The sequence below is a fragment of the Salmo salar genome, chromosome 12 (genome assembly GCF_965601325.2).
Source record: "Salmo salar chromosome 12, fSalSal1, whole genome shotgun sequence".
Classification (NCBI taxonomy): Eukaryota; Metazoa; Chordata; class Actinopteri; order Salmoniformes; family Salmonidae; genus Salmo; species Salmo salar.
In genome coordinates this window covers 10,603,126-10,615,612 of record NC_138302.1, presented here as the reverse complement: position 1 = coordinate 10,615,612, position 12,487 = coordinate 10,603,126, and the positions used below count along the sequence as shown (strand labels likewise).

The following is a 12,487-nucleotide window of genomic DNA, read 5'->3' as shown; positions in this document are numbered from 1 at the left end:
GTATTTCATATATTCAACATTTTCAACACCTCAAACGGGTTTCCCACATATGCATCCTCACTCAACAAATGCATCCGAACAAGAAGCGATTCGTTATCATTCATAGACGTTTACCTCCACTCCGATTTTAGACAATTTCATTGTTGTTCCAGTTTTTTTCGACACTACTGTTGTCCATTCAGGACATAAATCTTCACCAACTTTGAACTTCGAACTCAACATCCACTTCCCCCAATTTAATCCACCTGCTAGCTTTTCCCTTTTTGACAGATTTTACAGGTTGGGATGAAGTGCTACTACAAAAATCACCACCAATCATGGCTACGCAAGATTCTGTATTTTCTCTGCGTCTAAATAGCTTTGTGATTTCACATTTTATTTATATTTATAGATTATATACGACTTAGTAATTAAGGCACACGAAAGTTCACATGTTCAAGAAGGCATTTCTGGAAGAAGAAAAAAAACCAGTTTGATGACGTTCAAATGCCTCTCCTGTGAAATAGTGACATGCGTCATGTGCCCAGCTTTCTGTAACGGGGCACATTTATGTGCTCCTGAACTGGTGGTGAAGGTAGGAAGTAAGAGCAGTAATGTGTTGGAGTGAAAAGTGGTGATGAGAAGAAGATTAAAAACCATGTCCCTGGTGCTTCTGTTAGGTTGAGGGGAGTCGTCATTGGTGTCCCAATATCTATTTCCACAGATGATATTAAAGAAAATGTGAAGGGAGGCAGAGAGATTGAGGCCAAAAAGGTTGATCAGTAGGAAAGAGGGTCAAAGAAGTGAATGCTTATCAGTGCTGCTCAGAGAAGTGCAGAGAGGATTCATCAGTTTCAATGTCAGAGAATTTGTCCCATCCCTATTGCAGTGTTTTAAATGCCAAAGAAAGGCGACATGTAGCTGTTCAATGTAAAGGAGGGAAACGATGTGTGAAGGGGAACAGGATTACTGCAAATGTGGAAGCAATGTGAAGGTTGTGTTGTAATTGTGTGTGTGGGGGGGGGGGGGGGGGGGGGCATTGTGCAGGTTTTGGTGGATATCAGGTGCAGGAGCAGGAGCAGAAAGAGGCTCAGAGATATATCGTATGCAGAGGCTGTTGGACAGACTGGTGGAACTACAGTGGAATGATGGCACTTCCATGGCTGCTGCTGACTAAGTGGACCTAATGTCGGGGCTGGTGTTTCTGCTGGTCCTGGCATGGTTTCCAGGACACTTTGAAGAATGAATAAAGTTGTCTTCATAGCTTTTATTGGTAAGGTTATCAATACGACTCGGGTTGTGGAAAGAAGAAATGCCAGATTGAAGGTTATTGTGGAGACGGCAAAAGAGATATTGGGTGTAACAGATGTGACATTTGAAATGGTTGTTGACCTGCTGAATAATCCTAAGGAGTGTTTCAGTATGATATACAGTGCCTTCGGAAAGTATTCAGACCCCTTGACTTTTTCCACATTTTGTTAAATTACAGCCTTATTCTAAAATGGATTAAATAAAACATGTTCCTCATCAATCTACACACAATACCCCATAATGACAAAGCAAAAATATGTTTTTAGAAATGTTTGCAAATAAAAATAAAACAGAAATACCTTATTTACATTAGTATTCAGACACTTTGCTAAGAGACTCGAAATTGAGCTCAGGTTCATCCTGTTTCCATTGCTCATCCTTGAGATGTTTCTACAACTTGATTGGAGTCCATCTGTGGTAAATTCAATTGATTGGACATGATTTGGAAAGGCACACACCTGTCTATATAAGGCCCCACAGTTGACAGTGCATGTCAGAGCAAAAACCAAGCCATGAGGTTGACGGACTTGTCCGTAGAGCTCCGAGACAGGATTATGTCAAGGCACAGATCTGGGGAAGGATACCAAATAAATTCTGCAGCATTGAAGGTCCCCAAGACCAGTGGCTTCGATCATTCTTAAATAGAAGTTTGGAGCTGCCAAGACTCTTTCTAGTGCTGGTTGCCTGGCCAAACTGAGCAATCGGGGGAGAAGGGCCTTGGTCAGGGAGGTGACCAAGAACCCAATGGTCACTCTGATAGAGCTCTAGAGTTCCTCTGTGGAGATGGGAGAACCTTCCAGAAGAACAACCATCTTTGCAGCACTCCACCAATCAGGCCTTTATGGTAGAGTGGCCAGACGGAAGCCACTCTTCAGTAAAATACACATGACAGTCCACTTGGAGTTTTCCATAAGGCTCCTAAAAACTAAAAACAAGACTCTCTGGTCTGATGAAACCAAAATTGAACTCTTTGGCCTGAATGCCAAGCGTCACTTCTGGAAGAAACCTGGCACCATCCCTACGGTGAAGCATGGTGGTGGCAGCATCATGATGTGGGGATGTTTTTCAGCGGCTGGGACTGTGAGACTAGTCAGAATCGAGGCAAAGATGAACGGAGCAACTTACAGAGAGATCCTTGATGAAAACCTGCTCCAGAGCGCTCAGGACCTCAGACTCGGGTGAAGTTTCACCTTCCAACAGGACAATGACCCTAAGCACACAGCCAAGACAACACAGGAGTGGCTTCGGGACAAGTCAATGTCCTTAAGTGGCCCAACCAGAGACCGGACATGACCCCAATCAAACAACTCTGGAGAGACCTGAAAATAGCTGTGCAGCAACGCTCTCCATCCAACCTGACAGAGCTTGAGAGGATCTCCAGAGAGGAATGGGAGAAACTCCCCAAATACAGGTGTTGCCAAGCTTGTTGCGTCATACCCAAGAAGACTTGAGGCTGTAATCGCTGTCAAAGGTGCTTCAACAAAGTACTGAGTAAAGGGTCTGAATACTTATGTAAATGTAATATTTCAGTAGTTTTTTTTATATACATTTCCAAAATTTTATAAAAATCTGTTTTTGCCTCGACATTATGGGGTATTGTGTGTTTAGATTGATGAGTGAAAAAAATTATTTCATACATTTTAGAATATGGCTGTAACGTAACAAAATGTGGAAAAGTCAAGGGGTCTGAATACTTTCCCAATGTACTGTAGATACAGTTTAATGGGGTAGGAGGGTTGGGGAGTGTTTTTTTTTGGGGGGGGGGGGGGGGGTAGAAGACAGTATTTGGTTGTTATATTATTTCCATGGTAGTACAGAATTGGGAAGATCATGATTAATCGTACATTCCAGCACAGTAGGTGGCGGCATGCACTTAAACGTTTGTTTGCGGACCGCCATGATACCATAGAGGAAGATAAACTGGTGGTGGCGGTAACGCAGAATGAGTCGGCAGCAGAGTCTAGGACGGACCGGAAGTTAGACCGGAAGCAGGAAGACAGTAATGTAGCTAGCTGGTAGCTAACCATGCATATATTATTAATTGTACCGGTACAAAAAATTATATATTTTCTAACTGTAACGTTAGTAACAAGCTAGTGTCCCAAAGAGCCTTCTGCTGTTTTGCGGTAATGCGGATTGACAGAAGAATCTAACCCGGAAGCTGGCCAGGAAGAAAGAAGATGCTTATGTTGATAGCTAGCTTAGTTTGGTAGTGTGTAAAATGTGTCTGATATCGTTTGATGTCGTTTAAATTAGACTTTGATATTGCCCAACCTGGACTATATACGCGGAGCTATCGATGTTTTCAACGACCATTTCATACAGTTGTTATCGGTTCTAGGAAAGTAAATTCTCGCTACCGTTGGCCTAGCTAGATAGCTAACTGAGTTGTCGAATAGTTTTGTATGGAAAGGAATCCGCTAGTTAATGTGGCCTCGTGGTGAACTGTCGGGGATTTGAGAAGACTCTGTTTTAGTTTAATTCAGTGACCCAAAACGATCATAGGAAACTATTTCTGAAGAATTCACGATGAATGAGGTGAGAATGTCTATAGCTAATGCTAAACCAGTCGGGATGGCTATGCCTAAAGTATCAGCTAGTTTGCTAATTCATTTAGCTATTTATTAAAGCTTCAATTAGTAGTTGAAACAATCACAAAGCGTCTTGCCTCCCCTCTTTAAAGCTAATAAAGAAGCTGAGGGGTGGGCTGAAGAAGTGTAACCACTCTCAAATTCATAAACAGGGCTATGGACTGACCATCCATGATATCAAAATGATAGTTTTAACCATGTTTTGAGGTTATACAGTGTTTGTTTACATTTACTTTGTTGGTAAACATTGGAGTAAAACAAGCTGATATATTGGGTTCTGATGGGGAACCACAGTTGAACTACGCTCATGAGGCATTTATAAGTTGTATTCTTCAAGAATCAATGGTATATAGAAGTAATTCATATGTCATGAAATGAATGTAGCTCTAGCAGATTGCCTCTAACGTCTTATTCTTTATTTTAGGATTCTGCTGACCCATCCAACCCCCTTCTCTCCTGCTCCACTGAACCCAACCCTCCAGAGTCACTGGTTCCTGACTCTAACCATAGTGAAATACCCAGATTTAACATTGTAGTCAAGGAGGAGGAAGACTGGGACATGGATAATACTGGTAAATAAACATGCTTAATTAATTAAGTCTCAGAGATTATACAGTTCCATAACACACAGCAGTTTAATTTTAAATCCACCTGTACATTCTCTACAGGCTGTCAGTAGCATGTCAACTATCTACTAGCCCTAACCTTACCCTTATTCTAAACGTAACCCTAACGTAACATTGGCATGCAGTTGCTTATCAACAGATGAGTTTGTTGATAGTGTGACCATCTGTAGATGGACTATCTGTTTAATTCAATAAAAGGTTAATTGTTTATGGAATAAAAACACGGGACAATGACCGATAATAGCTAGAAAATAGTAATAGATTTTGTTTACCCCTGAATTCTTCCATGACACCCACCATCACAGATTCTTATGAAATTGTGTCTGTAGTTAGTAACAGATAAGATTAGTATTCCTGCAACATTATTTTGTTGAAATTACATTTAATCTCTGAGAAATGAAGCTATTTGATTGCATCCAAATGGGCCCTTTTGATTTATAGGATTCACATAATAGTCAATAAATACCAACATCTGATCTGGACCAAACTTATTCCTACCTTTGAGTAAGATACACTACATGGCCAAAAGTATGTGGACATCTTTTAATTTAGATGATAAGGATATTTCAGACGCACCCGACATGTGTATAAAATCAAGCAGGGCGTCCCGAGTGGCGCAGCGGTCTAAGGTACTGCATCGCAGTGCTAGCTGTGTCGCTACTGATCCTGGTTCGTTCCCAGGCTGTGTTGCGGCCGGCCGCGACCGGGAGGCCCATGGGGCGTTGCACAATTGGGGAGGGTTTGGCCGGCCGTGTTGTCCTTGTCCCATCGCTCTTTAGCGACTCCTGTGTCAGGCCGGGCGCAATCTACTGCAGAGATAGTCTGCAAAGGGCTGTCATACTTTCCTGGTCTATGCCTAAACAGTTCGAGCTTCTAATTTAAAAATGAATCTCTCCAGAAATAAGTCTCTCACTGTTGCCGCCTGTTATAGACCCCCCTCAGCTCAGCGGTCAAACGACCACCCCTCATTACTGTCAAACGCTCCCTAAAACACTTCTGCGAACAGGCCTTTCTTATCGACCTGGAAGGATTTTGACCTCATCCCGTTAGTAGAGGATGCCTGGTTGTTCTTTAAAAGTAATTTCCTCACCATCTTAAATAAGCATGTCCCTTTCCCGACCAGCACAAAAACATCCTTTGGTGGCGTACTGCACTAGCATCGAATAGTCCCCGCGATATGCAACTTTTCAGGGAAGTCAGGAACCAATACACACAGTCAGTTAGGAAAGCAAAGGCTAGCTTTTTCAAACAGAAATTTGCATCCGCAGCTCTAACTCCAAAAAGTTCTGGGACACTGTAAAGTCCATGGAGAATAAGAGCACCTCCTCCCAGCTGCCCACTGCACTGAGGCTAGGAAACGCTGTCACCACTGATAAATCCACGATAATTGAGAATTTCAATAAGCATTTCTCTACGGCTGGCCATGCTTTCCTCCTGGCTACCCCAACCCCCGGCAACAGCTCCGCACCCCCCGCAGCTACTTGCCCAAGCCTCCCCAGCTTCTCCTTCACCCAAATCCAGATAGCAGATGTTCTGAAGGGGCTGCAAAACCTGGACCCGTACAAATCAGCTGGGCTAGACAATCTGGACCCTCTCTTTCTAAAATTATCTGCTGCCATTGTTCCAACCCCTATTACAAGTCTGTTCAACCTCTTTCGTATCGTCCGAGATTCCTAAAGATTGGAAATCTGCCGCGGTCGTCCCCCTCTTCAAAGGGGGTCACACTCTAGACCTCTAGACCCAAACTGTTACAGACCTATAGTCTTTGAAAGCCAAGTTAACAAACAGATCAGTGACCATTTCGAATCCCACCGTACCTTCTCCGCTGTGCAATCCAGTTTCCGAGCTGGTCACAGGTGCACCTCAGCCACGCTCAAAGTGCTAAACAATATCATAACCGCCATCGATAAAAGACAGTACTGTGCAGCCGTCTTCATCAACCTGGCCAAGGCTTTCGACTCTGTCAATCATCGTATTCTTATCGGCAGACTCAACAGCCTTGGTTTCTCAAAATGACTGCCTCGTCTGGTTCACCAATTACTTCTCAGACAGAGTTCAGTGTGTCAAATCGGAGAGCCTGTTGTCCGGACCTCTGGCAGTCTCTATGTGGGTACCACAGGGTTCAATTCTCGGGCCGACTCTTTTCTCTGTATATATCAACGATGTCACTCTTGCTGCGGTTGATTCCTTGATCCACTTCTAAGCAGACGACACCATTCTGCATACATCTGGCCCTTCTTTGGACACTGTGTTAACAAACCTCCAAACGAGCTTCAATGCCATACAACACTCCTTCCGTGGCCTCCAACTGCTCTTAAACGCTAGTAAAACTAAATGTATGCTTTTCAACCGATCACTGCCCGCACCCGCATGCCCGACTAGCATCACTACTCTGGACGGTTAAGTGGTTAAGCATATTAAGCATCTCCATTCCTAAATTAAATATAGAATCGGCTTCCTATTTCGTAACAAAGCCTCCTTCACTCACGCTGCCAAACATACCCTCGTAAAACGGACTATCCTACCAATCCTCGACTTCGGCAATATCATTTACAAAATAGCCTCCAACACTCTACTCAGCAAACTGGATACAGTCTATCACAGTGCCATCCGTTTTGTCACCAAAGCCCCATATACCACCCACCACTGCGACCTGTATGCTCTCGTTGGCTGGCCCTCGCTACATATTCGTCGCCAAACCCACTGGCTCCAGGTCATCTATAAGTCTTTGCTAGGTAATGCTCCGCCTTATCTCAGCTCACTGGTCACCATAACAACACCCACCCGTAGCACGCGCTCCAGCAGATATATCTCACTGGTCATCCCCAAAGCCAACACCTTCTTTGGCTGCCATTCCTTCCAGTTCTCTGCTGCCAATGACTGGAACGAATTGCAAAAATCACTGACGTTGGAGACTTATATCTCCCTCACTAACTTTAAGCATCAGATATCTGAGCAGCTCACTGATCGCTGCAGCTGTACACAGCCTATCTGTAAATAGCCCATCCAACTACCTACCTTATCCCCATATTGTTTTTTACATTTTTTGTTCTTTTGCACACCAGTATTTCTACTTGCACATCATCATCTGCACATCTATCACTCCAGTGTTAATTTGCTAAATTGTAATTACTTCGCTACTATGGCCTATTTATTGCCTTACCGCCTTACTCCATTTGCACACACCGTATATAGATTTTTCTATTGTGTTAGTGACTGTCCGTTTGTTTATCCCATGTGTAACTGTTGCTTTTTGTTGCACTGCTTTGCTTAATCATGGAGAGGTTGCAGTTGTAAATGAGAACTTGTTCTCAACTGGCCTACCTGGTTAAATAAAGGTGAAATAAAAATGTTAAGAAAAATGCATGCTGACATGGTTGCCAGGTGTACGGTGTTTCCTCCAACACATTGGTGCGGCTGGCTTCCGGGTTAAGCGAGCATTGTGTCAAGAAGCAATGCGGTTTGGTGGCGTCGTGTTTCGGAGGACGCACGGCTCTCGAACTTCGCCTCTCCCGAGTCCGCACGGGAGTTACAGCGATGGGACAAGACTGTAACTACCAATTAGATATCACAAAAAAGGGGTAAAAAATTAAAAAATGTAAAATTAAATTGACATTTATAAACTAAAATCAGTCACACAGCCATGCCATCGCCATAAACAAACATTGGTAATAGAATGGCCCGTATTGAAGAGCTCATCTGCCCCGGTCAATTGTAAATGTGCTGTTATCGTGAAGTGGAAATGTCTAGGAGCAACAACGGCTCAGCCACGAAATGGTAGGTCACACTAGCTCACAGAACAGGACCACAAAGTGCTGTAGCGCATGCAAATTGTCTGTCCTCAGTTGCAACACTCACTACCGAGTTCCAAATTGCCTCTGGAAGCAACTAAAGCACAAGAACTGTTCGTCGGGAGCTTCATGAAATTAGTTTCCATGGGAGAGCAGCCACACACAAGCCTAAGATCACCATGCGCAATGCCAAGCGTCGGTTGGAGTGGCGTAAAGCTCGCTGCCATTGGACTCTGGAGCAGTGGAAAGGTGTTTTCTGGAGTGATGAATCATGCTTCACCATCTGGCAGTCCGACAGACTTATCTGGGTTTGGCGGAGGCCACGAGAGTGCTACCTGTCTGAATGCATAGTGCCAACTGTAAAGTTTGGTGGAAGTGAGTCCATATCAAAGTGAGGCCATATTAATGCCCATGATTTTGGAATGAGATGTTCGAAGATCGGCTGTCCACGTACTTTTGACCATGTAGTGTTATGAGAAATCCAATCAAATTCTCAAAAGGCATCAACCGACCCCACACCCCAATGCCAATCTCACCTTAACAACCAGTACAGTATCAGTTCTCTGTCTGACAAGTAGTACGAAGCTGCGGCTTGGAGTATTGCTTCTCCATACTATGTAATGCATTCCCTGTGAATCTGGTGATGTTTTTTGTCCTCTGTTCAGAGAAATTAACCATTTAAATAACTTGCATTATTTACCATAAATTTGTGTGCAAGTTCCAGGTTTTTCTCACGAGATGTTGCTGTTCCTGCTGCTGCCACATCATTTTATACATTTTACTGGTCTCCTGTGTTTATTAAATTGATCAAAACGTTTTCCATGAAACTTTGGGTAGAAAACGAATAGCTTTTGATTATGATGAATTTGAATGATGATGAATGAGGTCATCCTCACAAGTCAAGCCAGCCCTCCCATGAAAGCAATCGAGTTTGTCCATCTCTTAGCAGCCTGATGCTTTAACCAAACTCTAGTGGGCAAAACCTGGTTCTTCCACAATAATTAATGTCAAATAATGCAAGCATCTTCAATGGCAACTTTGTCTGAACAGGGAATAAAATAAAATCACCAGATTCACAAGGATTAAAGAACGAATAAGCAATACTCCAAGCCGCAGTTCTTATCAGACATACAGTGGCTTGTGAAAGTGTTCATCCCCTTCGTATTTTTCATATTTTGTTGCCTTACAACCTGGAATGAAAATAGATTTTTTTTTGGGGGGGGGGGGGTTGAATCATTTGATTGACACAACATGCCTACCACTTTGAAGATGCAAAATATTTTATATTGTGAACCAAGAAATAAGACAAAAAAATTTAACCTTGAGAGTGCATAACTATTCACTCCCCGAAGTCTTTGTCGAGCTTTGTCGAGCCACCTTTTGCAGAAATTACAGCTGCAAGTCTCTTGGGGTATGTCTCTATAAGCTTGGCACATCTAGCCACTGGGATTTTTGCCCAATATTCAAGGCGAAACTGCTCTAGCTCCTTCAAGTTGGATGGGTTCCACTGGTGTACAGCAATCTTTAAGTCATACCACAGCTTCTCAATTGGATTGAGGTCTGGGCTTTGACTAGGCCATTCCAAGACATTTAAATGTTTCTCTTTAAACCACTCGAGTGTTGCTTTAGCAGTATACTTAGGGTCATTGTCCTGCTGGAAGGTGAGCCTCCGTCCCAGTCTCAAATCTCTGGAAGACTGAAACAGGTTTCCCTCAAGAATTTCCCTATATTTGGCGCCATCCATCATTCCTTCCATTCTGACCAGTTTCCCAGTCCCTGCCGATGGAAAAACATCCCCACAGCATGATGCTGCCACCACCATGCTTCACTGTGGGGATGGTGTTCTCGGGGTGATGAGAAGTGTTGGGTTTGCGCCTGACATAGCGTTTTCCTTGATGGACAAAAAGCTACATTTTAGTCTCATCTGACCAGAGCACCTTCTTCTACATGTTTGGGGAGTCTCCCACATGCCTTTTGGCGAACACCAAACGTGATTGCTTATTTTTTTCTTAAAGCAGTGGCTTTTTTATGGCCACTCTTTCATAAAGCCCAGCTCTGTGGAGTGTATGGCATAAAGTGGTCCTATGGACAGATAATCCAATCTCCACTGTGGATCTTTGCAGCTCCTTCTGAGTTATCTTTGGTCTCTTTGTTGCCTCTCTGATTAATGCCCTCCTTGCCTGGTCCGTGAGTTTTGGTGGGCGGCCTTCTCTTGGCAGGTTTGTTGTGGTGCCGTATTCTTTCCATTTTTTAATAATGGATTTAACCTCTTGGGGCTAGGTGGGACGCTAGCGTGCCACCCGTGGTGCACTCCATCAACAGCAGGTGCATTTCAAGAGCGGCAAATTTGAATCCAAATAAATGTCAAAATTCAAATTTTTCAAAAATACAACTATGTTACACCATTTGAAAGATAAACATCTCCTTAATCTAACCACGTTTTACGATTTCAAAAAGGTTTTACGGCGAAAGCATAAATTTAGAGTATGTTAGGACAGTACATTTACAAGAGTTGTGTGTAATGTTTTGTCAAGTCAAAGACAGGGTCACCAAAACCATAAAACCAGCTAAAATGATACACTAACCTTTTACAATCTCCATCAGATGACACTCCTAGGACATTATGTTAGACAATGCATGCATTTTTAGTTCTATCAAGTTGATATTTATATCCAAAAACAGCGTTTTACTATGGCATTGATGTTGAGGAAATCGTTTCCCTCCAATAACCGGCAGTCAAGTCAGCGTCACAAATTAAATAATTAAAATTAGAAAACATTGGTAAAATATTATATTGTCATTTAAAGAATTATAGATTTACATCTTTTGAACGCAATCAACTTGCCAGATTTAAAAATAACCTTACTGGGAAATCACACTTTGCAATAATCTGAGCACTGTGCCCAGAAAAATACGCGTTGCGATACAGACTAGACGTCATGTTGGGGAGATCTAAAATCGAAAATACTATGTAAATAATCCATTACCTTTGATTCTCTTCATCAGATGTCACTTCCAGGTATCACAGGTCCATAACGAATGTAGTTTTGTTCAAAAAAGCTCATCATTTATGTCCAAAAATCTCCGTCTCGTTAGCACATGATGTAAGCCAGCCGGACTTCTCGTCATGAACGAGGGGAAAAAATATATTTCCGTTCGTTCAAACATGTCAAACGTTGTATAGCATAAATCATTAGGGCCTTTTTTAACCAGAACATGAATAATATTCAAGGTGGACGAATGCATAGTCTTTTATAACGTATTGGAACGAGGGTACCCAACATGAAGTAGCGCGCCAGGTGTCTAATGGGACATCACCGTTCCATGGCTCTTGTTCGGTCAGATCTCCCTCCAGAAGACTCAAAACACTTTGTAAAGGCTGGTGACATCTAGTGGAAGCAATAGGAAGTGCCAAAATATTCCTAAACCCCTGTGTTTTTCAATGGGATAGGTTTAAAGTCAATACAACACATCAGGTATCCACTTCCTGTCAGAAAATGTCTCAGGGTTTTGCCTGCCAAATGAGTTCTGTTATACTCACAGACACCATTCAAACAGTTTTGGAAACTTTAGAGTGTTTTCTATCCATATATAATAAGTATATGCATATTCTAGTTACTGGGTAGGATTAGTAACCAGATTAAATCGGGTACATTTTTTTTATCCAGACGTGCAAATGCTGCCCCCTAGACCCAACAGGTTAATGGTGCTCCGTGGGATGTTCAAAGTTTCTGATATTTTTTTATAACTCAACCCTGATCTGTACTTCTCCACAACTTTGTCACTGACCTGTTTGGAGAGCTCCTTGGACTTCATGGTGCCGCTTGCTTGGTGGTGTCCCTTGCATAGTGGTGTTGAAGACTCTGGGGCCTTTCAGAACAGGTGTGTGCATATACTGTTGAAGTTGGAAGTTTACATACACTTAGGTTGGAGTCATTAAAACTAGTTTTTCAACCACTACACAAATTTCTTGTTTACAAACTATAATTTTGGCAAGTCGGTTAGGACATCTACTTTGCCAACAATTGTTTACAGATTATTTCACTTAATTCACTGTATCACAATTCCAGTGGGTCAGAAGTTGACATACACTAAGTTGACTGTGCCTTTAACTTCTTACGGATCAAATCCCGTTAACGGGATAGATTTGACAACATCCGGTGAAATTGCAGAGCGCCAAATTCAAACT

The 12,487-nt window shown here is 42.6% G+C and overlaps 1 protein-coding gene across 1 annotated transcript in view; it reads left to right on the top strand.

Moving 5' to 3' along the window:
- The first annotated feature begins 3,235 nt into the window (after nucleotides 1-3,235).
- The window catches only part of LOC106564130 (uncharacterized), a 28,297-nt gene continuing 19,045 nt past the window's right edge, over nucleotides 3,236-12,487 (top strand). The window contains exons 1-2 of the mRNA XM_014130142.3: nucleotides 3,236-3,828; nucleotides 4,306-4,453. Coding sequence (XP_013985617.3) covers nucleotides 3,820-3,828; nucleotides 4,306-4,453 — 157 coding nt within the window. The 5' untranslated portion in view covers nucleotides 3,236-3,819. The remainder of the gene's footprint in view (nucleotides 3,829-4,305; nucleotides 4,454-12,487) is intronic.